Source organism: Carcharodon carcharias, chromosome 15 (assembly GCF_017639515.1).
Source record: "Carcharodon carcharias isolate sCarCar2 chromosome 15, sCarCar2.pri, whole genome shotgun sequence".
Lineage (NCBI taxonomy): Eukaryota > Metazoa > Chordata > Chondrichthyes > Lamniformes > Lamnidae > Carcharodon > Carcharodon carcharias.
Window position 1 is genome coordinate 44305780 of NC_054481.1, and position 25179 is coordinate 44330958.

At 41.4% G+C, this 25179-nt stretch overlaps 1 protein-coding gene across 1 annotated transcript in view; it reads right to left on the bottom strand.

The window, feature by feature from the left end:
* Positions 1-3978: 3978 nt before the first annotated feature.
* LOC121288569 (myosin-16-like) overlaps positions 3979-25179 on the bottom strand; it is a 78867-nt gene continuing 57666 nt past the window's right edge. The window contains exons 28-44 of the mRNA XM_041207172.1: positions 24184-24240; positions 22197-22283; positions 21371-21616; positions 19122-19239; positions 18240-18367; positions 17414-17610; positions 16381-16513; positions 15645-15861; positions 14040-14176; positions 12951-13054; positions 12457-12649; positions 11672-11875; positions 11028-11153; positions 10372-10542; positions 8483-8683; positions 6663-6879; positions 3979-4309 (exon numbers count right to left, since the gene is read on the bottom strand). Coding sequence (XP_041063106.1) covers positions 6688-6879; positions 8483-8683; positions 10372-10542; positions 11028-11153; positions 11672-11875; positions 12457-12649; positions 12951-13054; positions 14040-14176; positions 15645-15861; positions 16381-16513; positions 17414-17610; positions 18240-18367; positions 19122-19239; positions 21371-21616; positions 22197-22283; positions 24184-24240 — 2511 coding nt within the window. The 3' untranslated portion in view covers positions 3979-4309; positions 6663-6687. The remainder of the gene's footprint in view (positions 4310-6662; positions 6880-8482; positions 8684-10371; positions 10543-11027; positions 11154-11671; positions 11876-12456; positions 12650-12950; positions 13055-14039; positions 14177-15644; positions 15862-16380; positions 16514-17413; positions 17611-18239; positions 18368-19121; positions 19240-21370; positions 21617-22196; positions 22284-24183; positions 24241-25179) is intronic.

Below are 25179 nucleotides of genomic sequence, written 5' to 3' on the forward strand. Positions count from 1 at the left end.
TCAGCCCTCTTGACCTGCAGCATGACAGGGGGAATAAGCAGAGGTGACATAGAGCAGGACAAGCTTCTCGAAGAGGGAGAGGAGGAGGAGGTGGAGAAGGGACCTCAGCAGGTGGCTACAGCCACCCAGCATCTACAGGGAACATTTCAGCGAGGAAGTGTGTGTGCAAAATTTCCACTTTACTAAGGAACTGCTTGCTGAAATCTGTCACACATTGCAGGTGGACTTGCAGCATCAGAACAGGGCAAGAAGAGCATTCCCATTGGCTGTGAAGGTGACCATGACCATGAATGTTTTTGCGGCATAGAGAAGGCAATATTTCCCACACTTCCCAGCTTGTTGTTCATTGTTGTGTGAGAGAGGTTGCTTAGCCTCTGGAGGCAAAAAACGATGAATATATTGCATTCTCTCCTGCCAGATAGAAACAGGTACAGTGAGCATGTGACTTTGTTAGGATTTTAGGTTTCCCCATGGTACAAGATGCCATTGACTGCATAGACATTGCTTTGCAGGTGCCACAAGCAAATTTAGAGCTATACTGCAATCCTAAAGGCTTCCATTCCCTCAATGCCCAGCTGGTGTGTAGCTATGCTCAGCACATCATGCAGCTTAATGTTTGGTATGCTAGCAGCAGTCATGAAGCCTTTATTCTGTGTCAGTCTGCCGTACTAGAATCATTTGAACCACCATGAGAAACCAGAGGGTGGCTATTTGACAACAAGGACTGTCCACTGACCACCTAGCTCATCACTCCAGTATGTAACTGACACACACATGAGCAGCATGCATATAACAAGAGCCAGGCTACCTCATGAAACGTAATCGAACAGACCATTGGGGTGCTTAGCAATTTTGCTGCCTGGACCTCCCTGGAGTACTCACCAAAGTGCATCTCATAATTTGCCAAAGTCTGCTGCATGCTGCACAGCCTCACCCTCCCATGATGGTACAGCCCTTGCCACCAGGTCTACAGTGAGCAGCTGAGGAGGAAGTAGAGGAGGGAGAAAAGAACGATCAAGGAGGAAGAAAAGGTGGAGGAGGAGGAGGAGGAGAAAGGGAGGTGGCAAGCAATGCATCCACTTTCTGTGCTTTCCATGATTGGTTCATCCGACTGCAATACCAGCAAATGCAACTCCTATTCTTCAGTCACTATCAGTCCTACATCTTATGATCCCTCTCTTATTGTCTATCATAACATCTGCTTCACCATAATGCTGAAATAAAAGCCACCATAAAACAGCCATTTCAAACCAATTTTACCAGTCAAACCATCCAATATTCCACACAAAAGACAATTAATCACACTTGTGCATTCCCTTAGTGCCATATGCCTTTGCCTGTCTTAGTGATCCCGTGCAATGCAGCATGGCTGATTTTCACAAGCAAAGACTGAAAATGGCTATGCAGGACTCCCTCAAGTAGCTCTGGGTCTTGAGGGCCCAGTTTCAGATTGTACCGCCTTGGTATGGTGGCAGCAATCTGGGCTGGCTGACTGACAGACAACATCAGGGCACTAGAGGAGCGTCATTGGTCGGGGGCGAGGAATGCTGCAATCCTGAGAAAGGACAGCAGGTTCATTCTTCATGGACCCACTGCCTTTCCCCAGGTTGGTACCTCAGAAATTGTAGCCATCTATTGGAGGACAGATGCTGGACTGCCGTGACACCCTACGAGCCTCTTTGAACACTGGCCACCACTTCAACACAGGGAAGCATGGGCTGCAAGCTAGACTCCTCCATGCTCCTTGACAATGAACATTGGATCACTGGCAGGCCTGCCAATACACCAAGCATTTCTCTGTGCATGCTGATCAGCCTTTCTCTATGCACTGTCCCATTAAAGTCTGCATCTGAGAACTTGTGTGTGACCTTGTCCTCCAGCGAACTGGTACATATGTTCCCCTTTCTTCCTGCCCTGGCTGCAGGCCACCTGTACCTGGTACCTCACCGTATGCAGATCCTTCCTTGAAGCTACCCTCTAAGGTGCACACAGTGACAGAATCTAAACTGATGTCTGTGAGTGTGAGACAGCGATGATGCTTCTTCATCATCAGTACCTTCTTCCTCTTCCATTTCTTGCTGTCCCTCCACTGCCTGGCCAGGTTGCACTCCTTGGGTATCTAAAAGGAGACAAGCACAAGGGTGATGTTGCAGCTTAGAGAGGGGAGAAAGGATGAAGTGTGTTCTTACACCATCTGCAGCTTGTAAATCAGAAGAGGATGGGGGAGGCGGGAATGGAAAGTGAGAAGGAAAATTAGGTATAAGCAGACCATCATCTTTGATGGTTTCAGCCCCTTCACTGACCATGGCCTCAGTCGTGGCTGCTCCAGTAATGGTGAGCATTGCCCCCTCCATCAAGGTAAGGACATGCAGCCATACCTCTCCTTGGTTAGGCTGCTGCCTCTAGTTTTGCATCACCTTGACCTGCAAGAGAGAGGGATGTGTGTCAGTGAGTGTGGTGCAATGTGTATGGTTGATATGCCTGCCATGTTTGAATTGCTGGTAGTGTGTGCAAGTTGAGAGATGTGGGTGTGAGGCTTGAAGCAGTGCTTGATGTGTGAGGGTGAGGTGAAGCTATGAATCTGAGGTATGAGTGATAGTTGCTGGAGATTGTTGGGAGGTAAGTGGAGGCAGGGGGAATAGTGAATAGAGCAGTGTTTGAGACTCCTGGTTCATTTGTTAGGATACGGTATTTGAAAATACATTCACCTTGCCCACTTGTGTAAGGTTATTGAACTTCTTGTGGTGCTGCATTCAGGTCCTCAAGGCTACACTGCTGGCAGTGATGATCTTCTGCTCCCACTGCCTTAGCAAAGTTTATCTGGAGGGTCTCCTGAACCCTGGGGACAGAGCACCTTACCTCTCTCCTCTGATCCACCTTCTGCACCATGGCCTCCAGCGCTGTGTCAGAGAACCTTGGAGCATGCTCTCTCCCCTGTGTGATGTTATTCAATGCTGTTTCAGCTTTGACCCTCTTCCCCAGCCACTTCCAGCACCTGCTGCAGCCAAAATGTGCCCCCCCCACCCTTAAAATGTGCAGGCTGGCTTTAAGTAGTGCAGGCTAACTTAACATGATAGCCTCACACAAACTTGTTATCCCTGCTGAAGCATGCAGGCGCTCCAGAGCATATTTTAATGCTGGCTATATGCTATGATCATGGTAATAACAAGTTTACGTGCTGCCAGTATTGGAATGAACAAGCCCTGCACTCGTTACTTGGCCTTATCCAGTGTTGTCCTGAGTCTATTTAAATCGAGGAAGACCAGCCCCACCATTGCATGCACATCATTTATATATTCTTACACAGAGTTAAAAGCCCAATGTTCAAAGTCAATCAGTCAGGTTTGATCTGCTTGAGACAAAGGCCCAGAAAACCTATTACAAACATACAAATTAGGAGCAGGAGGAGGCCATCTTATAAAACAAATGCTGACCAAGCTCATGCGCATCTTGGTCTGTTTAAGATTGGACTCATCAAAGGCAGTATTACCCAGCTGGCTAATTAACTCACGGTAAGACAGTGTGGTTTATTATTTTTCTTAATTCACAGAGAGGGGTTTGAAAATGAGTGAAGCAAGTGTGTTCTGACTGTAATTGTTCTTCAGGGTGTTTGTTCCCGTCTATCCAACATAACACTTTAATAATTTGTATTCGGCCTCATCTCAATAAAATACTTTCAGTCTTCCCTTTTGAAATATTGGACAATGCACACGACTACTGTCAAAGTATTTAAATTAGCTGACCTGTTGCCCTGTAAACTCATATAACATCAGATGTACGCAGTGGATCTCAATACAGCTTCACTGGATCTGCGTTATGGCCTGCCACATGGACACAGGAACACATTTTATTTTCATACCATGACCATGTTTTACCAGTCATCAAATGTCAGCAAGAGCAACATTTGAAAAATGATCTTAATTTCTATGAATTGAATTCCCATTGAATGAACACAAAAAACAACAGCATAGAGCTCATTACTACACTATACATTTATTCAGGTAAATGGGGTGCATGGGTATTTACACAATCAGCCAGGTTATACATTGAATTGCACGCTCTATCCTTGACTTGAGGGAGCAAACTTCCTTCCCAACTGTCAACATTACCAACACAGATGTTTGCCACTTTACACAGAATGGAAGACAATGGACCTCTTCAAATTAGATTAACAAATTAGTAAAAGAAAGATGTTTCTTCACTTTTTCAGTGATAAATAATTCAATATCCTTCGAAAAGACCGGAAGGTTTTTAGCAGATATCACCTTCAATGAATGATTGACAGCTGTCATGGAAGACACACATAACCCTGAAAGCAAATTAAACAAGTTTAAGATTGATGGAAATCTCTTTGATACCTTTACTTTATAACTGTAAGCATTATTCTTGTACATCTTATATTTTACAGTTCTTCTCACATTTATGGGCATTAAACTTTATGGACCTTTGATAGGAACATGAAATTGGTGGATGAGAAAAGACCAAAGTTCATCTACCTTCCACCACGTTTGACTATTCTGGTAGTCACATGATATTGTAGCAATCAATCTCAATAGATTAATGTATAACATACCCAGGCATAATGTGAAGAAAATTGCAATGGTGGAGAACATTGGGAATCATAACTGCAAAGTTATCAGTTCCTCCCTAAGCACAATGTATCTACCAGTTAGCACATCATGTTTCTTCACTTAGGTGAGGAATTGAATGAACTGAAAGTTCTGTGACTTATTTTTTTGCTTGTATAATGTTTTGCCCTGATCTAGTCCACAGATGGTTCCACAGGTGTTTATTGACTCATCAGGCATCTTTGAATAGCAACTGAAAGGAGGAGCTCAGATTCCACAGACCCATCACCTCAGAGACACTGCTGACTATCTGGGCTAACTCAGTACAAACAAAGGAGACAATCTTCATTTTCATAGCTCACAGGGTGCATTTCCCCACTGATCTTTCTAGGTGTTTTTCCATGACTTTAATATCAATGCTTTATTGGCAATGAGAATTATATATATGGGCTGGGATAACTCTTGTCTAACCCCACCAGGAAGCTCACTGTATGAATGCATTGCCCAGTATGATGTCCAGTCTGTGCTGGGTTTGCTGGTCTCAGTCAGGGTTCAATAAAGGTGCTTCAAATGGCCTCAGTGACTCTTGACTAGGTTAGAGAAAAATTGGCCATGGTCCCCAATTCAGGGTCGGTGTCCTGTGAAACTTGCTAGAAATGCACATGTATGTGGGGATCAGATGAATCCAAGATCAAATGAAGTGCTGCTGCCCTACATGATGAACCAGCCTACAACACCTGCTGATCCGTGGATGGTCGGTTGGGTAAGCCATAGAGCATGGCTGCAACCTCGGGAATGTAAATGGGCAGAAAGTGAGGGGGAGGTGGAGAATAAAACACAATTTTCTCTTGTTTATTCTAGATTAGCCCTCTGAGGTTAATCCTTATGTTACTATGATGCAACGCAACGAAAAAGAAGAATGAACTTGCATTTCTATAGCACATTTTTGAGCTGTAGTCACTGGAGTAATGTAGGAAATGCAGCGTACAAAGGCCTCACAAACAGCAGAGAGATAAAAGAACAGATGGCTTGTTTTATTCTATATAATTAAGACAGAAAGTGCTGGTAATACTCAGCAGGTCAGGTGAAGGGTCAGTGACCTAAAATGTTAACTCTGTTCCTTTCTGTTCAGATGTTGCTAGACCTGCTGAATATTTCGAGCATTTTCTTTTTTTGTGTCAGATGCCCAGGTCCACAGTATTTTGCTTCTGTAGTATAGTGTAGTCTGTTTTATTAATATCAACTGAGGGATAAATATTGAGCTGGACATTGAGGAGAATTCCCCTGCTCTTCTTTAAAATAATCGTGTTGTTTTACATTCACCTGAAGGGCCAGACTGGGCCTCAGTTTAACATCTCATCTGAAAAATAGTACCTCTGACAGTGCAGCATTCCCTCAGTATGACACAGAAGTGTCAAGTCTCTTGAACCCACAACCTTCTGAGGGTTCGATTTTAACTGTGTGTTTGTGTGTCTGTGTGTGTGAGAGAGAATGGGTTAAAATTGGATCCATAAGTCAAACACAGAGGGCATTACCTGTTAATTGAATAAATTATGGTTATGTATATGCAGATGAAGGCAATTGATAGGATAAATACTTAAGCACATATAAAGAGATACTGACACTGCTGTGGGAGTAGTTAGGAGCTATTTACTCGTAATGTTTCACTCTGTGAATAAATCTAAAACTGAGTAAAGATTGGCTTCAGGCCTCCTACCAACTGGCTGTCAGGAGTTTAATGTTACCATCTGAACCATGACTGACCCCTAAACTAATGGTTTAGAAAACAAGTGACACAGATGTATAATTTGAGGCTGCAACAAAATTGCAAAGGAGCTATCCTCAGAGGTATATGACTGGCCATGAAAATGAATTGATGCAAAGAACTAATAAAAAATCATAAAGACAATGGCCTGAATTTTCCAGCCCCTCCGATCGGCGGGATCATCCGGTCCCGCCGAAGCCAATGGGTGCTTGAACAGCTCACCGCATCTGCAGCAGGGACTCTGCTGCGCCGGGGGCGGAAAATTCCTGTAAAATTTTTGAACACATTGAACCAAATTGGAAAGGCACAATCAGAAAAGGTCAAGTTACCAGCTGAGATAGAAATAGCATCTGTCTACTCCTCCGTGGCGGATTTTGAAGACACCTGGATGACCTCAACGGTGCTGAAACTTTTGCTTGCAGAAACCCGGTTCCGGGTGCGGAGTTTGTTCAGAGCACATTCTGCCATCCCAGCTCTCTCCTCGGCGTCATCCAGCTCATGCACAGTTTTCCTGTATTTTGCCAGGCTCTGATTAGCTTGTTCCTCCTGTGAAGGTGGAAGCAAAGGCACACCGTGAATGGGTTGTCATCGTCAAGCACTTGCTATCAGGGATAATAGTAATCAGTCCCTGCTGCTGAATGTTGTAGAATATGGATTCCAAATTGGTTGACATTGAGATGAAAAACTAACGTCCCTATTACTAAATAGATAATCTTTCACAATTTACTTTTCTAGCAGCTGTGAGAATAAAATAATATGGGGGGATATTAGTTGTCCAATAGATTGAGTAAGGTTCTGTACAACGACCGCGTTTTTTTAGCCAAGTAAGACACTGCAAATGGGAATAATATTATGGCATTGAAATTCCACTGGTGGAATGGGTGGGGATTGGGTGGATGGTTGTTCTGCTGGTCTCTCATTGTAATTCTAGGAAGAGAACAGTGGAACCCCAGGAAGATGGTGGACAATTTACACTGCTCCAGTTTTTTTTACTTTCTTCACTGTCCTTATAAAAGGTGGAACTTCCAACCTAAAATCCCATAGGAAGCAAATGTCGGCGAGAGCCTCGAATGCCTGAATTTCCTGTTCCAGTTAATTTTTTCTGTAGCTGTTGGTAGGCTAACTGAATGGAGAGATGTACTGGCTTCCACGAGGCTGTATGTGAGCTCCACTGGTGCAGACTAGGTCAGGAATGTGGTCTGACTTTGTCAAATCAGCAAATTTAGAAAATAAAACATGGGCACATTAGTTCCTTGTTTTAATGGACGGATAGAAGTTTACTCCAAGTGAAACTCTAGTATTGCCAGCACTGGTTAGCACTGTGAGGTACCCTCCCAACATACCTGTCTGCATTGTGAAGTAAGGATTTCCAGGGTCTCGAACCATTACAGCAACCAACAAAAACAGCTGTCAAATCTTGGCACTATTATTTATAAAATACAGTGTGTTTGAAATCTTTGATTGGCTGTTTCCAATTAAAAGTAAGTAATTAGGCAGCTTTCTGGCTGGGGAGTTTGAAATTAAGGTTATTCGGATAGTGTTCTCTTGCATTCTCAGAATACACTGTATTTTGTTCCAAAGTATAATTAGTTTGCCAGAAATACATGTGCACATAATGCCAACTTCAACAGCCTGCGTTTTTACGGCACTTTTAAAGTAGAACAAGGTGCTATTCATTTATCCATTCATGTGTGGAAGGCAGGTCCTTGGCTCATTGTCTGCTGATGCTTCATGCTGAGCTGTTTCCTTGGCAGTTTTTACCAGTGGTGGTTTACTATTGCCTTCCACTCTCAGGGGCAGGGCGAGGAGGCAGGTCCCAAGTCCCAAGTCTACCTCAGCCAGAAAGAGAATCAAAACCACATTTTTGGCATTATTCTGAACCACATGCAAGCCATCTAAATGTCACAGCCCCACCCCCAACTAAGGTTATACAAAGGGCAAAATGAAAAATATGATTGTCGAGCAAAGAAAGGGGATGTTAGAGGGGGTAATCTAAGACAGGGGTAAAAAGATGTGTTTTAAAGGTGGTTTTAAAGGAAAAGAGGGATTTGGAGAGGAATTCCCAGAGCGCACTTACTCAGAATAATGGCTTAAATTGACCTCTTCTTTTAATACTTGTTTCAAGAACAATGTTGAACAGTTCACTTACAGACTCCTCAATCTGTCTCTTGTAGCTCTTCAGCTTGTTCTGCAGTTTCTCCACCAGCTCCTGCATGCGCTGGTTAGTTTTGTGATCTTCCTCGGTCTGGAAGATCAACTCCTTCAGCCGCCGTTCATTCTTGCGCAGGTTCTTCACTGTTTCAACATGGCGTTTCTGCTCAGAGTCCAGCTCAGACTCTAGTTCCTTAATCTAAAGCATGGGAAGTAAATACTAAATAAATGTGAAGTTTCTCACTTGGCAGGAATAACATTGGTTTTCATGAGAATTCAGGATCAGTTGAGCAGAAAGAAGATAAAGAAAGGATGGAATATTTGCATTTATGTAGCACCTTTCTTGACCTTAGGATGTCCCAAATCTCTTTCTGGTCAATATAGGAAATGTTACAACCAGACAAGTGACAGCCATGTCCAAAGGCCACTGAGATCAACCATTCCAACTAGCAGGTCAACTTTAATTTGCACTAAATATACTAGGATGTTTTCAATCCAATTGGAATCTTCCTTTACTGATGCATATGTTCTAATTAAGTAATCGTTTATGTCTATCCCAGCAGTCTACTTGTTTCAGTTGAGGGCTAAAAATGGCAGACCGGGCTCAGAACTGGGAATCTCGCCCTCATTTCTGACAGATCCTATTTTTGCTGGGGGTGAGGGGGTGGGGAGCAGTGGTGAGCAGAGGCAGGATGCGCCTTCCACATGTGGGAATCCTGAACTCAGCAGGGTCATTTGAACTCAGTGCTGAGTTCAAAGAGACCCCATTTTTGCTGCAGCAAGTGTGTAATCCAGCAGTGTGAAAGTTACAAGTGCTCTTAAAGGCCGGTAAGGTCTGCAGAACTGTTGTGTTATTTAAATGGCTAATCCTTTAAAAATTGAAATGAGCACATAGTCCATTAATTTATTAATAGGAATAGAAGATTTTCTGCCTGCCTTGTCTATGAGCTTTGGAAAAAATCTGTTCTAGCAGTTTCAATGGCTGTTTATTGACATAACCCTAACTGTTGGCATTACAGCATTATTATTGCTTGGCTGTTTTCACAATCTTCATTATCAAAGTGGGGCAATGTAACTTCCTATTTGTTTGACAGCTCAAAGAGGTTATTAGAGGATTAACTGTCTTTGATGTTGGGTCATGAGTACAAGTCTGTTTGTTTTGATAAGAAATTAAATACTTGAGGGGATTTAAAAGTTTTCAATGGGCTTTCATAAATGGGAGTGTTTTTATATAGTGAACTCTATAATCGACAGTTAGAACTTTATTTTATTTCATCTCAGTATGGCTCCTGATGTCTGCCCATGGTGGGTGTAAGAGCAAAGGGTGGCAGGTCATAAATTGGCTGTAAGAGATCATGGGGATGGGTGGGGTCATGGGTTGGCATGGAGGGAATGAAGGGTTGGGAGTCGTGGGGGTTCATGAGTTGGCATGTATGGATATGAGGAGTGGGTGGGGATGTGAGGGGTGAGGAATAGAGGGCATAACATTTGTGGAAACATCTGGGACAAAATCCCAGAAAATTGAGGCAGGCCTTTTAAATAGCCCACCTCGGCACTTGACAGCCCCTGCAGGGCATCTCCAATCTGTGTCTGGGGGTGACGGGCACAACTCCACCATGTGCCTGCACCATCCCCCACCACAGAACAAAGATCTGCCATTTGGGGCACTTTTTTCTGAGATGGGCGCAGCGAGCCAGGAGATTTCCTGACTTGGGAGTGAAAATTCTGTATTCCTATTAATAAATTAAAGGACCATAGACTCATTTGAATCTTTTTCTCCCCTTTAACATCTCAGGTGTAATGATGCAATGAACTAATAGAGTCTGAAGATGAACCATTTTCTGTGATAATTCAGGCCACATCAATCCCTATCCTATTGCTCCTCACCTTTGTCTCCAGTTTCTGGATGATGCGTCGACCACCCTTTAGGGCTTGTTGTTCAGCTTCTTCTAGCTTAACCTGCAAATCCTTGATTTGAATCTCAAAGTTCTTCTTTATCTTCTCCAGGTGCATGCAATGTTCCTGTTCTTGGTGCAGCTCCTCAGTCATACGGGCAGCCTGAGTCAAACAAAAGAGAAAAAGAAATTGAGAAATTGACATAACTACTTGCTGCTACAAACATAGGTTCCATATATCTTTTTACATATATTGTACACATATCAATTAGAACCAAAATGGATCATCAGCCAAGAGATCTGCAATTTAATTGATTCGGCAATCGTTCTATACAATGGAGGTATCAGGAACAAGAAATTGACCATTTAGATTCAATATTATGATCTTATAAAACATTCAATATGTCACATTCAATGCTACCTAATATCATAATTATAAAAAAGCAATACAATAATAATGCCATAGAAAATGACAATTCAAAAGACTGAAGATGCCTGATTCTTGCTTAGACATAAATAGAATTTTAATTTGGTTTTCTTACAAATGAATTAGCCTAAGTAATATTATGTCATAAGAATAATAGGTGAATATTTTCTCAGTTAATAAGTACATCTAAGTTGTGTAGTGGTCCAAGATTGTAAACCTACATCAGTTATGGCCTTCTTTGCCTTCTCATCAGCAGAGCGGAACTCGTGGATCAATTCTTCATGTTCGTTTGTGAGTGACTGAAGATCCCCTTCCAGCTTACGTTTATAAATCAGCAAGGTACTGTTCTAAAGGGGAAGAAAATGGGAAGTTTGAACAAACACTTAATTTATACTGTCCAGTTTGATCAGGCGACTATTTTAAATAAAGACCTCCCATTCTGGTCATATTTCTTCCATTTACTCCATGGTGCTCCAGATCCTGAGCCGATATATTATTATACTTTATCATGCAGTTTCAGCACTAATGAGCCTTAAATAGAAGCTCCGAAACGCAATTGTACACATCAGAATGAAGCTTCCATTTTCTAACGTGATTTTAAAAGTCTAATTGTAACTTGTAGCAAACCATGTCCTGCAGCTCTCTATTCTTTAAGAACAATACTGAGCCTGCTCAAAACCTATTTTAGTTTGGACCGAGGTAGACAGAATAGAAAAGAGATTTTGAAACAATAATTATGACTGGATTCAAAGACAAGTTTTAATGGAACATTAATTTTTGACCCCATTACTTCCGCAAAATGTTCATCCATCCTTTTTAATGACCTTTCTCTAATACCTTATGAGTATTTGGCTCCAGTAGTTACCTGCACATTGAGCTCATTGTACCGTTCAGTAATTTCTACCAACTCCTGTTCTGTGAGCTTGCGGGATCGTTCACTGGATTCCAGAGTGTTGCGATGTTCCTCCAGTTCTGTCTGCAGAAGGCTAATGCGTCGTTCTGATAGGTTGTACTGTTCACGCAACTCCTCGTGTCGACGCGAATCCTCGTCCATTTGTGCTTGTGTGTCCTGAGGGGGCAAGAGGATTATTCTATCAGCAGTGAGATTGTTGAATGCATCAAAATTTGCTGGCTGATTCTCAGTCAGACACTGGCTTAATTTAAGATTTGTTTTCAAATCCCTCCATGGCTTTGCCCGATGCTGTCCCTGAAACCTACTGAATTCCAACAACCCACTTAGATCTCTGCACTCCTCCAATTCTGGGCTTTTGCGCACACCCAAATATCTTTGCTCTTTCATTATCTGTCTGGGTCCTAAGTTTTGAAATTTCCTCCCTTTATCTCTCTATCTTCTTTTTATCTCTCTTCACCTGCCCTAATAACTCCTTTGCGGCTTAGGGTATTTTTTTTTTGAACACTCCTGTGAAGGGTCTTTGAACTGTTAAGTACTTTAAGGATGCTGTATAGATGCAGTTGTTCTTGTAAATGTATTTGTTATCCTGCCATTGTTAAGGATCTTTTATATGTGTAGGCTTGCCTTTGCCAATTATCTTACTCTGTAGCTCCTTAACAGGAAACCACCCAACCTTTCTGGCAAGATGAGATTACAATAATGTTGCAATTAAGCAAAAGGCTTCAACTCATCTGTACCTTGAGCTGTTGCTGGAGTTTCTTTAGGGTTTTGACCAACTCTGCGTTGTTTTTGTTTGCATGTTCCAGCTGGATCTCCATCTCATTTACATCGCCTTCCATTTTCTTCTTCAACCTGAGTGCCTCAGCACGGCCCTTGGTCTCAACCTCTAAGCTGGCCTGCAGTGATTCAATGGCACGCTGGTGGTTCTTTCTGTAAATTCATTGGGAAAGGCAGCATTGGAAACTTTACCAGTAGTGATCAACAGTGGTGCAATGTCATGGAGATGCCTTTACTCAACAAAATGAAACTTTCCTTGTTGAAAGAGAAAGTTGATTGTTGTGACAATATAAGAACAAAGTATTAAATACATACTATTGGCAATGTTCAATTCTCATAGTTAAAATGTGAATGCAGGGAATAATTCTTAAATCATTGCAATAATCTAGTTAAAATCAAAATCAAAGTGCCTTTAAATGGTGTGGAATGACAGTAATTTTATCACACTGCATACCTCGTGGTTTCAAATTCCTCCTCTTTCTCATGGATTCTCCTCTCAATGTCTGCCTTCACCTGTGCCAATTCCAGTTGAATGCGGATCACCTTGGCCTCTTCTGCCTAAAGACAGAGACCAATCAAATCTCGTCAGCACAGAAAAGAAAGTTCGCCTGATGAGGTATAAAACAGCCATGATTTGCTTTTATTTAGGAGTTACCATATCAAAAATGTTCTTCAGGGGTCTTAGAAATAGAGGTAAATAAGGAAATTGAGCCATGAGGGCAGAATCCAAAATGTGATCATCAGTTTGGCCAAAAACATGGGTTTTGAGGACGTTTTTTTAGAGAGTCCCAGAGAGAAGGGCTGAAACAGGTGAAGGCTCTTTCACCTTTAATGGGGTGAAGGATTGTACACTGGAATATAGAACTTTTATTTTTTTCCTGGTGAGGCCGGAGGCCACTATTGTCTAAATTTGACCTAAAAGTTGACTGGGTCATGGTGTTGCTGTGTTAGCAAGATGCTGGGCTTTTGTTGCGCAGGACATTTCACATTTACAACTTTCTACCATTGCATTTTAACCACTGTTATACAAGAGTCAACAGTCGATTGATGCAACAACGCAACAAAGGATGATAGTGTAGTTTTCCCATATATTCCCCTCACCCATAAACTGGCCATGTAAGTGCATTCACATCACAAGCTTAGCATCAATGCAAAACTGTGTGTGAGGGCCTGAAGTGACTCCCAATCCAATTGAAATGAGAGTCCCCTGCAATGGATTTTCACTCCACTCTAGATGTCAGGTCCAGGCCTGATTCTAGATTCAATCTACAACTACACTATAGTTGTAGTGTTGTTACAAAGCAAAACAACTTGTTGAATTCTGTAAATGTACTTGTAGATCTTGCTGAATTTTGCATGTGCCTGGTTCAAAATGAACTGCACAAAGTATGTGCTTTTTCTAGTGCATGCAGTGGACAAATAAATTTTTGGGACAGTTCCCCAGCTTATATTATTGTCTAATGCTTCATGCAATATTAGTCACATTTTTATTATGACTGAAACCATTGCTTTGAGTTACATTCACTGAATCAGATTCTATTACCTCCAGTAAACTTTCAGCCTCTTCCAGAGCTAGCTGCAGTTCATCCTTCTGAACTTCCAGTTTTTTCTTCAATTTCTGCAGCTCGTGCACACTCTTTCCACCCTCAGTAAGTTGGTCCACCAGTTCTTTAATCTCATCTGAAGGGTCACAGGAAATTGCACAGTGAAATGTGAGTGAAGTGATCATGCACATCAAAACTTAAAGAAGTTAGGCTTTTGGAAAACACTGCATCCATTGTTCACTCGGCAAAGGATGTTACTTCCCCCATTTTCTGCTTTAATAGGGTGTGGGAAAGGGGCAAAATAATATGCCTTAAATGGGCAAGGCCTTTAAGCACAATGGGCCTAATAGCCTCCTTCTGTAAAATGTTAAGGGGTAGATTTTGATCCTGGGTGACAGTGTAAGATGGTTGATAGCAAATTGGCGGCCTGTTTTCCATCTCTCTCCATTTTTATTTCCAGTGAAATCAATGGAAATAACGATTCACCAAGACCCATTTTACACTATTGCATTAAAACCCAAATTGCACCTATGACTATATAAGATTCTGTTGTGAGGTGGTACGACCTACAATGTAGCATTGTGAACTTTCAACATCATCATGGGATCACTTCACATAGTTCTTCATAACAATGTGAAATATGGTAGATTTGAGGTTGGTATTGTGAAGTAAATTATTCATATGCTGAGGGTCCTTGTTGTAATACTTTCTAATATACCATGACCTTTGGTACAATATTGTTTGTGGTTCTGTCATTAACATAGTAACCACCTAAAATAGCTTCTGTAACTTACTGCAGTATGATTGGCAGAATGAAAATATAGCAAAATCAATATATTTTATTTTTAAAAACTGAGAATTGAAATGGCTGTATTTCAGTCAGTTATAATAGCTGATTTATGCATCAAATCTCACTGTTTTAGTCAGGATAGGACAGAAGTGGAAAATCTGATGGCCAAAATGGATGGAGAAATAAATGACTTTAGCAGCTTCTTAGCAATGAACTGAAGATTTCAAATAATGCTGGCAAATTTGAAATATATCATTTATCTGTAAGACATAAAGGAAATGTTTTTTTCTGGATTCTACATCTACACCTACACTGTGACAATCCTGCTAAACAAAGTGAACTGGCTATGTGAGAATGATTGTACCTCTATGTATGCATGTAATCATGTTTGTGTCTGTGTAATCCTATGTATAATATATATATCTGTATATTTATATATATATGTGTGTGTGTGTGTGTGTGTGTGTGTGTGTGTGTGTGTGTGAGAGAGAGAGAGAGAGAAAGAGACCCTATATGTGTATGTGTGTGTCTGTCCGTGTAATCCTGTGTGTGTGTGTCTGTGTAATCTTATATAAGTGTGTGAGTGTCTGTGTGTGTGTGTGTGTGTGTGTGTGTGTGTGTGTGTGTGTGTGTATGTGTATTATTCGTTGTGTTTGTATGCCTACATGGTGCCAAGACACAGATGAGTTGCAGTTGTAGTTCTACGTGATTTGTGTTGAGTAGGAAGACACCTCTGCATTGTGAAAGAGGATCAAAATATTCACTGTTTGTTCTCTGTTATGAAAAGCTTTTATGATGAATGACAGGTTCCCACCTTGCAAATTCTTATTGTCCTTCTTCACAATCTCGAGCTGCTCAATTATCTCTTCATAGACCGTTTTAAGTTTGAAGACTTCTGTCACATAGCCCCTGCACTCCTTCTGTGAGCTGTCAAGTTCAACCTGTAATTCTTCATATTTCTGCTGCCATTCTGACATCATTTTATCAAAGGAGCGTTGCTTTTTGTCCAGAATAGCTGCAGCAGCATTTGCCTGGGAACAGTTAGAAGAGCAGACGCTTGTTACATTCCACACAAAAATAACTTTAGAGATCAGGCCTGTATTTTGCTAGGTTTAAATCTTCTTGGGGTGCCTGTGATCACAATGGATGAAACATGAAGGGAATTGTAACTAGTTGGTTATTATTTGAGTTAGTGAGCCAGACACTGAATGTGGTACTGGTTTTAGGGTTGCCAACTCTGGTTGGGCATATTCCTGGAGGTTTCATCACAACCTGCAATTGCCCTGCCTTTTTATTAATTCTTCTCCAATATTTTAAAAGTAATAAACAAAAATGTAAAAGATAGGCAATTTTTTTCATGCCCCTATACTTTTTCTTGCCGGGTTCCTTGCAGCAGTGTTCCTCTGATTAATTTTTTATTCCTGGAGACTCCAGGACATATCTGGAAAGTTGGGAACCCTAACTGGTCTGTGCTTATACTGTTGGACAGAAGAAACCATTGCCATTTTCATTACAAGTTTCTTTTTCAGTAGTGCTCTCTCTATCAGTACCTTTTCCAGCTCAATGGTCAAATCTTCCACCTCTCCGGTAAGTCTCTGTTTAGATTTCTCCAGACTAGCTGCTCGGGCCTGTGCAGACTCAGCTGCTTCTTCAGCCTCCTGGAGTCTTGCAGCCAGCTTTCTCCTATAAATTAAAAAGCATCATTACAGAAGATGCATCATTCAAGGAAAAGTCAAGCAGTACGAAGGTTAAGGTGCTGGCATTACATTACTATCTGGGAGGTCCATGATATTAAGACCCCCCAAGTCTACCAAGGGCAGAATGTTGTGTCAATGGGATTTTATAGTCCCGCTGAAGTCAATGGACTTTTGAACGGCTTGCCACATTTTACAGCCCCGCTCCTGCTGTGACAGAAGCCACAGAATTCTGCCCAAAGTCTCGAGTTTCATGAGTTCTGAAGTGGGCAAGAAGGGGAAAACTTAAATAGGTTTGCACTTATATAGAGGCTTGCTCAACTGTAGGATGTCCCAAAGTGCTTTGCAGCCTGTGATATACTTTATAGTGTAGTCACTATAATAATGAAATGCAGCAGCCAATTTGTACACAGCAATATCCCACAAAAAACAATGTGATAATGACCAGATAATGTGTTTTTTGATGTCGGGGTTGAGGGATAAATATTAACCAGGGCACCAGGGAGAACTCCATTGCTCTTTATGACTGAGGTGCAAAGAATTTTTTTCACTCAAAGGATTGTGAATCTTTAGAATTCTCTACCTCAGAGTGCAAGGTACTCAGTCCATGAGTATATTCAAGACTGAGATTGTACTCAGGGAATCAAGGGATATGGGGATAGGGCTAGAAAGTGTATGTTAGTTTAGATTAATTAATGTTGAAGTTCAGTCTTGAATGGTTTGTGGAGCCATATGGCTTACTCCCAACTTCTATTTTGTAACTAAGAACTGCCTGGTCACTCAATCGATAAAAACAGAAAATTCTGGAAATACTCAGCAGGTCAGGCAGCATCTGTGGAAAGAAACAGTGTTAACGTTTCAGATCGATGATTGTTGCATGGTCTCTTACTTTGTCTCTTCTAGCTCTTCAGTTTTCTGAATGGCATCAGTTTCATACTTGGTCCTCCATGTTGTCACCTCACTGTTTAATTTAGAAACCAGCCGCTGCAGCTCAGCTTTGCTCTCCTGTTCTTCCTCCAATTGTTCTTTTGTTAGGTCCATGTCATGTTTAGCATTGGCTAGACCCACCATTGCTCCACTTCTGGCCTGAAATGTGACATATTGTATTAGTGTTATTATTTATCATGCTGCAAAAGAATAAAAATATACAAAGGCTTACTAGCCAAATGCAAAGTTCTAACTTATATGTGCAAACAATAAAGAGGGGATTGCATAGTAGTGAAATTTCTTACAAGATCGTTAGTTCATTTCTTGAATCTGCTTTTAAATCCATCAATACTGAAGAATAAAGATCTCCTTAATTGGATGGGGATGGAGAGGTTTTGTGTGTTAGCCTAATGCTTCTTTATGTTTGCAAAATTGAATGGAAGTGGGATAAATTTTAACACGTCATTGGAAATAAAAAAAGAGAGCTGTAAAATGGGCTGCAGATTCCAGTATTCACCTATTTACACTATCACACAGAGTCAAGATCTACCCCAGAGAGTGATGCTGTGTAGAGTTAGCTAGGTCACTTTTAATTCAGTTCTCAATGGATATAGATGAGGACAAAAGTAAATCTTTCAAATAAAATCTGAAAATGTTGTTACTTAGATTGGTAATGTCATAAATCCTGTAGATGTAATGACTTATCTCTGTTAACTTTTACATTATACTTAAAAATCAAGGCTTTTAGTTATCTTTTTTGGTTGCAGTTAAATAAGAGAATATCTCACCTTTGTCTCCTCTTCCAGTTGCCTCTTCATGTCTTCAACCTGAGAAGCCAGACTAGTTTTGATCCTGATCAGCTGGTTCAGTTTACTTTGGGCCTCCTCAAATGCACGACTCAACTCACTATTCTCAGCTGGTCAAAAGAAAATTCAAGAAGAATGGAAAGTCAGGAAATTGGAGCTTTTCTCTGGCTTGTTTACCTCATTGTATCTTCACTGAGGCCTTCTATTTTCATGTAAAATGAGAAGTTACTATTGGCAATGTCTGCAGTGTAATGCACAATCCTTTCTCATGAGATTTCTCTGTTCATTATTTTAATGGAGGTGTCAACCTGTTTAAAATAAACAGTTTAATCCTCCCAACAACATAGGGAACAAAGGAAGATTGCGCAAACATGTTAAGTGCTGCTTAAGAGTAGTTTTGAGTCTGTGCTCTTCTGTGGCCAGGAAAATTTGGCAAACGACTCACAGAATCCAGCATATCTTGCGATGTCAATGCTGCTGAGAAATCAGCAGTAAGAAGCTCACTTGTTTCATGAAAATCAAAGGAAAAGGAGACAGTCCATTCACCAGATTGGAAATTAGCCCAGGACAAAACAGAGGTAAAAGAAATAGGAAACTAAGCTATAAAAAATAAAATTATAAGTAGATTAAAATCAAAGAGCTGGAGAATTTACCAGGTCCAATCTGAAAAGAATGGTTTTCAGGCTGAACTCCATTTTTTTGAAGATATTATCTACATTTTCTGATTGATTTTACATTAACGTCAGTGATTTCAGATCAATGTGTTATGGCTAGTTAGAAAATCTTGGCTTGTAACAGATAATACTTCTACTTTATCACATGCGAAAAAACAACAGTTTAGAATCTAAACATGCTATATAATACCTGACAACCTGGTCTTCACAGTGTTAACTTCAGTCATATTCCTTTCTATTTCGGTATACTTGGCATTGGCCTCTGCTAAGTTGTCTTCCAACTTACGAACATGCATTTCAGCATTCAACTACACACAAAAAAAGGAATACTTATTTAATCACTGAAAGCATGCACAGGCTATGTTTTCCTCCCATTGACTTGGATCTACCCCACCTAGTTCCTTCTACTAACAATGCAATCTGGTCTCCTAGTAAAGTGTGTGAACTGTGGCTCAGTTGATAGCACACTTGCCTCTTGAATGAAAAGTTTCAGGGATCAAGTCCCACTCCAGTGCTTCAGCACAGAAATTAAGGCTGACATGAGGGAACACTGCACTCTCTGAGGTGCTACCTCTTGGTTGAGATGTTAAACTGAGGCCCCACTGTCTGATCAGGTGGGTGTAAGAGATCCCATGGCACTATTTCATGGAAGTGTGGTCCTGGCCAATATTCATCCCTCAGTCAGCAACACAAAAACAGATTATTACATTGCTGTAAGTGTGAACTTGCTGAGTGCAAATTAGCTGCCACATTCCCTCCATCACAATAGTAACACTTCATTGGCTGTAAAGTGCTTTGAGATGTCTGGTGTTTGTGAAAAGCACTATATAAGTATGAGCTTTTCCTTTTAAAGATTCAGTAGAAGTGCAGCATTGACTACTGGTTAATTATAATGATGCCTTCCAGTTTGAGGGGCAATTTTCAACGTATATACGTTGCAACTTTCCTACATTACGACAATGACTACACTTTAAAAACTAAAGTACTTAAGTAAAGCACTTTTTTTTCTTTTCATGAGATGTGGACATCACTGGCAAAGCCAGCATTTTTTGCCCATCCCCAGCTGCACTTGAACAGAACATTTCAGAGGGCAATTAAGAGTCAACCACATTGCTGTGGGTCTGGAGTCACATGTAGTCCAGACCAGGTAAAGACGTCAGATTTCCTTCCCTAAAGGACTTTAGTAAACCAGATTGTCCTTTACAACAATCAATGATAATTCCTCATGGTCACCATGGGCAGAATCTTCTGGTCGGCGCATGGGGGGTGGGGGGGGCGGTGGGGGGGTGGGTGTGTGTGTGTGTGTGTGTGTGTGTATTGGGGGGGGGGTATATAAAATTACGTGTGGTGACTTCGGGCGTGAATCCCTACATCACCGTGCCTCATTCGATCGTCAGTTCAGCAGGCGCGCACTGTCACATGAGGGGACATGTCTGAATAATTTTTTAAATTCTTTTTTTAAAGTTTTCAAAATCACATTCTGCGTACTTTCGCGCGCATGAGCACTTCCAGGTGCGCATCACATAAAATGGCGGCGTGCAGCCGACTCTGTGCCCACCTCCGACCAGCCCACCCGACAGGGAGAAAATTCCCCCCCATTTATGACTTGAACCATATTCCACCAGCTGCCATGGTGGGATTTGAACCACATCATTAACCAAGGTCTCTGGATTACTAGTCCAGTGATATTACCACAATGTCACCATCTCTCCATCAGTCCTGAGGTTGTGGATGGCACAATATAAATGGAACTCCTTTTGCTTAGAACTCTGCCATGATGTTTAATTAGTACTAATTGATGCAGGCAAGTGTTTGGATCCCAACCTCATGGATTTGTCAATATTAGTACTGAATATATAGAATTTTTTATGATCCCCACATTTATGTCTTTGCTTTTGTCATAAACAGATCTGCCGCTTCTTTCAAGTTTCCAAATCAACTAAAGGCTCTATCATCTCAGCTTCTTCTCTACATCCCATTTAAACACCCTTAAAACGACAGCTAACTCTGTATGTTCTGACAGTGAACAGATACTTTTCAACAGATGAGGATTCAGCAAATCTATCCCTACCCCCTAGCGCTAAGGACTCCTAGATGAAGTGTAGCCAAGCTCGATGCAGAGTAAAGTTCTCTCTGGAGTCTGGACTGTGCCGATAATATGTGTCAGCCCCAATTAAGTGAGAACAATCCCAGTGCTCCAGTATGATATTTCAACATTTTCCACTCAATACTGCTGGGAACTTCTCGGAACTTGATTGATCATTTAGTACTACATGCCAAGTCAGAGGCAGCTGGCGCTGCGGACCTTGGAACATGTCAGAGAATACTGTTACTGTACATTCCAACTGCATGCACTATCCTTACAGCCAGCAGACAGACTGGGACATTCATCTTGCCAGTTTGGGTCAGAATTCTTTTTTGTTGTCCTTGTTCCATTACCTTGGATTTCTGCAGGGTCTCTGAATTGCTGCTGAGGTCATCAATCTCCGCTTTCATGACGTGCTTGTCCTTCTCAAGTTTGGACTTCACCCTCTGCAAGCTCTCAATCTGCTCCGTCAGCTCAGCCAAGGAGTCAGTGTGCTTCTTTCTCAGCGCGGAGGCCGTGGCTTCAGCCTGCAGGGCAGATTCTTCCAGTTCTCGTCGCAGTTTCAGAAGTTCTCCTTCACGCTTCCTGTTCAGCTCAATCTGTAGACATGGAAAGGATAATGATTTCTTACAGATTTTGCATCCACAACTTCAATCTCATTGTTAAAGACAAATGAATTTCATTGGATTTTGTTCTGTTGATTTGCTAAATATGAACTAAAAGCTTTGTATTTATCAGGGGTTTTGCTTTGCCATAAATTATTAGGAAAATTTGAATTGTAAGAACCCATAAATTACACTAAGTCTTACTGCCTAGATTAGTTAGGACACACCTTAAATGACAGAAAATGTACTTACATGGAATCATTCAGCACAGCTGAGGACCATTCGGTCCATCATGCACATTACAGATCTTTGAATTAGCTTTCCAGTTAGTCCCATTCACCTGCTCTTTCCCCATAGTCCTCAATCTTTTTACTTTTCCGATATTTATCCAATTCCCTTTTGAAAGCTATTATTGTAGCTCTTTCTGCCACCCTTTCAGGCAATGTATTCCAAATCACAATAAGTCATTGTGTAAAAAAAAAAACTTCTATATATTCCGGTACGGCGAAAGAACCAGGGGGGAAATGGAGAAGAGATTTAGTGTTAAAAAATTGTTGCTTGAAAGTGAAATTACCTGAGAGACTGTGGCACCTCCGGCTTCCTCCAGTCTGTCACTGAGTTCCTCCAGATCACGGGAATATTCAGCTCGCTGCTTCTCAACCTACATCAATTGGAGGTGTAGTTTTATTAGTAAAAGTTATCTTTGGAACCAAGTTATCCTACTCACAACAATAGTCACATTTACTTTGTGCCTTTATCATAGTAAAAACGTTCCGAGGTGCTTCATGGAGGTGTTATCAAACAGAGTTTGACAGGTGGGAAAATTAGGTAGGCTTTAAAAAACAACAAAGGAAGGGAGCATGACAGAGAGGTGGGGAGATTTAGGGAGGGAATTCCAGAGTTTAGGGCTTAGGCAGCTAAAGGCACGGCAGTTAAAATTACAGAAGTGCAAAAATCCAGAATTGGTGGAATGCATCTCAGTGGGTTGCATGGCTGGAGGAGAATACAGAGTGGGGAGGGATGAAAGCCAGGAGTGATTTGGAAACAGGGCTGAGAATTTTATAATTGAGGCGTTGCCAAATTAGAATCTGATTTCAGCTGTTAATAATGGGTGTTGTGCACTTGATTATGGACCATTGAGGCACAGTGAACATAAAACATTAGAGTTACAATAAATTCACATTTCAGTCACCATTCTTAATGTGTTACATAAACAGCTTTGATTGTTCTAAGTGATTATCTTAGAGTTTCTTCCACCACAATGTAGTGGCAGAGGAGGCTTAGATGGTGAAATACATCTGATGATTGAATGCAAGTGTAAATCTGTGGGCACCAATTGTGGAATTTGCTAACTGCTCCAAAGACTTGGGCGGGGGGAAATGGACTTTATCTTCAACGTGTAGTGCTTGTTTTGAATGACTCTTAATAGTTTCAGTGAGAAATAGCATTGGGTTTTATATTCTGGATTAGTTGAATGGTTCCTGCAGTATTTGTCTTTGTTCCTTTCTTCTGGTTGATGTACAATTTGTAGGTTTAATTCAAAGCTTCAATCAATACTTCCACTTTTTTACATTTGTGAAAATCAGTCAGCTTATGCTCTTTGCGAGTCATCTTCATATTCATATTCATTGGCATTAATCTACTTTGATTTACTTTACAGTATAACCTCAGTTGGATGGATTCTATTTCTCTGATAAGCCCATGGACCTTTCTGTATTTCCGCCTTCATAGATTCCAATCTTTATATCATCCTAGTCTTTGTCACATATTTGATTGACTCATCTTAATTTAGCCTCTTTTGACTTCCTCTATATATTTACCCCTTACTTCCAATTCCTTTTGTGCAGCTGCTGTGTCCTTTTCTCTTATTACTCTCTTTATTTGAGAATACCAACTGAAACCCAGGGCAGAACTTTCCAGACTCAGCAATGTTTTGGCCATCAGATTTGGGTCTTGTCCCTGTTCGCAGCAACAGGAATTCCTTCTGGTTTAAACTTCAAGTGGCCCACTTGAGTTTGTTTCCAGGATCAACGTCCAAACAGGGACAGCAGTTGGGCTTAGGAAGGGGGAGGTCAGTTTAGCGCGCCCCATTGTGAGGGCAGTGTTCACAGTATCTGCAGTGAAAGTGCTACAAAGAGGAATATTGGGAAGGAGGAACACAAGGGAGATGCAATTATTCTGATGGGAATGGCTGCCACTGCATCACCTCCAGCACCATCGGATACACCAATCCTCAAGGATTTCTCACCCAATGGAAAGCTTCTACCAGCTGAGGATCTCAGCTTTGCCATTTTTTGCTGTTTAAGGTTAGGAAGCCTTGATCGCCAATGCTGTCTGCTGACCCCACGTGACAGTTTTCCACTTGGATCTCCAAGATTTTAGCTATGACATAAATCCGGAGGGGTCATTAAGTATCCCTTATGCATGGACAATAAAGAAAATAATGACACTTTGCGAAAGGTGTTTATGTTTTAACTACAGATTACCATGGATATTACAGGCTGAGTGCCTCCAGAAAAGGCATTCTGCGTAAATTATATATTGGATTTTGTTTTACACACCTTTGCTCTCATGGCCCGTTCTCCTTCGAGTTCCTCTTCCAGTTCTTCAATTCGAGACTGGAAATACAAATTCTTGTGTTACCATTTAACATCTCTCTTTCCAGTTGCTAAACATTACAACATTACAAAAATGTTTTGCATCAGACCTCTTTAAATACATATTTAATCAGGGTAAGTCAACACAAAATGATAAAATTCAAAGAGCCTTTCGTTTTGAAATCATGTCACTGTCAAGGTGAACATATTAAATACTAACGTGCAGAAAATAAAGTGACTTTGTTGGACTCACGTTCACAAATTGTATTCAAGGCCATAAAGTAACAGGAAAGGGAAACATAACTGCAGATGAGCTACTTCAAAATATTTCTCCAAAGGGATTGGTATCAAAAGCATATCAAAATTATACTTGCATTAAGCAGTTACATTGCAGATAATTATGAATGTGGGATCAAAATGATTGTTGTGATTAGGCTTATATTTAATTTGTTGTTATTTGCATTCAACTGACATCTGAGAGACTACCGTGTCCGGCCCATCTCCCACGCATCCGCCCTCACGCCTTCTCCTCCCTCCCAGAAACATGATAGGGTCCCCCTTGTCCTCACTTATCACCCCACCAGCCTCCGCATTCAAAGGATCATCCTCCGCCATTTCCGCCAACTCCAGCATGATGCCACCACCAAACACATCTTCCCTTCACCCCGCCTATCGGCATTCCGTAGGGATCACTCCCTCCGGGACACCCTGGTCCACTCCTCCATCACCCCCTACTCCTCAACCCCCTCCTATGGCACCACCCCATGCCCACGCAAAGATGCAACACCTGCCCTTCACTTCCTCTCTCCTCACCGTCCAAGGACCCAAACACTCCTTTCAAGTGAAGCAGCATTTCACTTGCATTTCCCCCAACTTAGTCTACTGCATTCATTGCTCCCAATGTGGTCTCCTCTACATTGGAGAGACCAAACGTAAACTGGGCGACCGCTTTGCAGAACA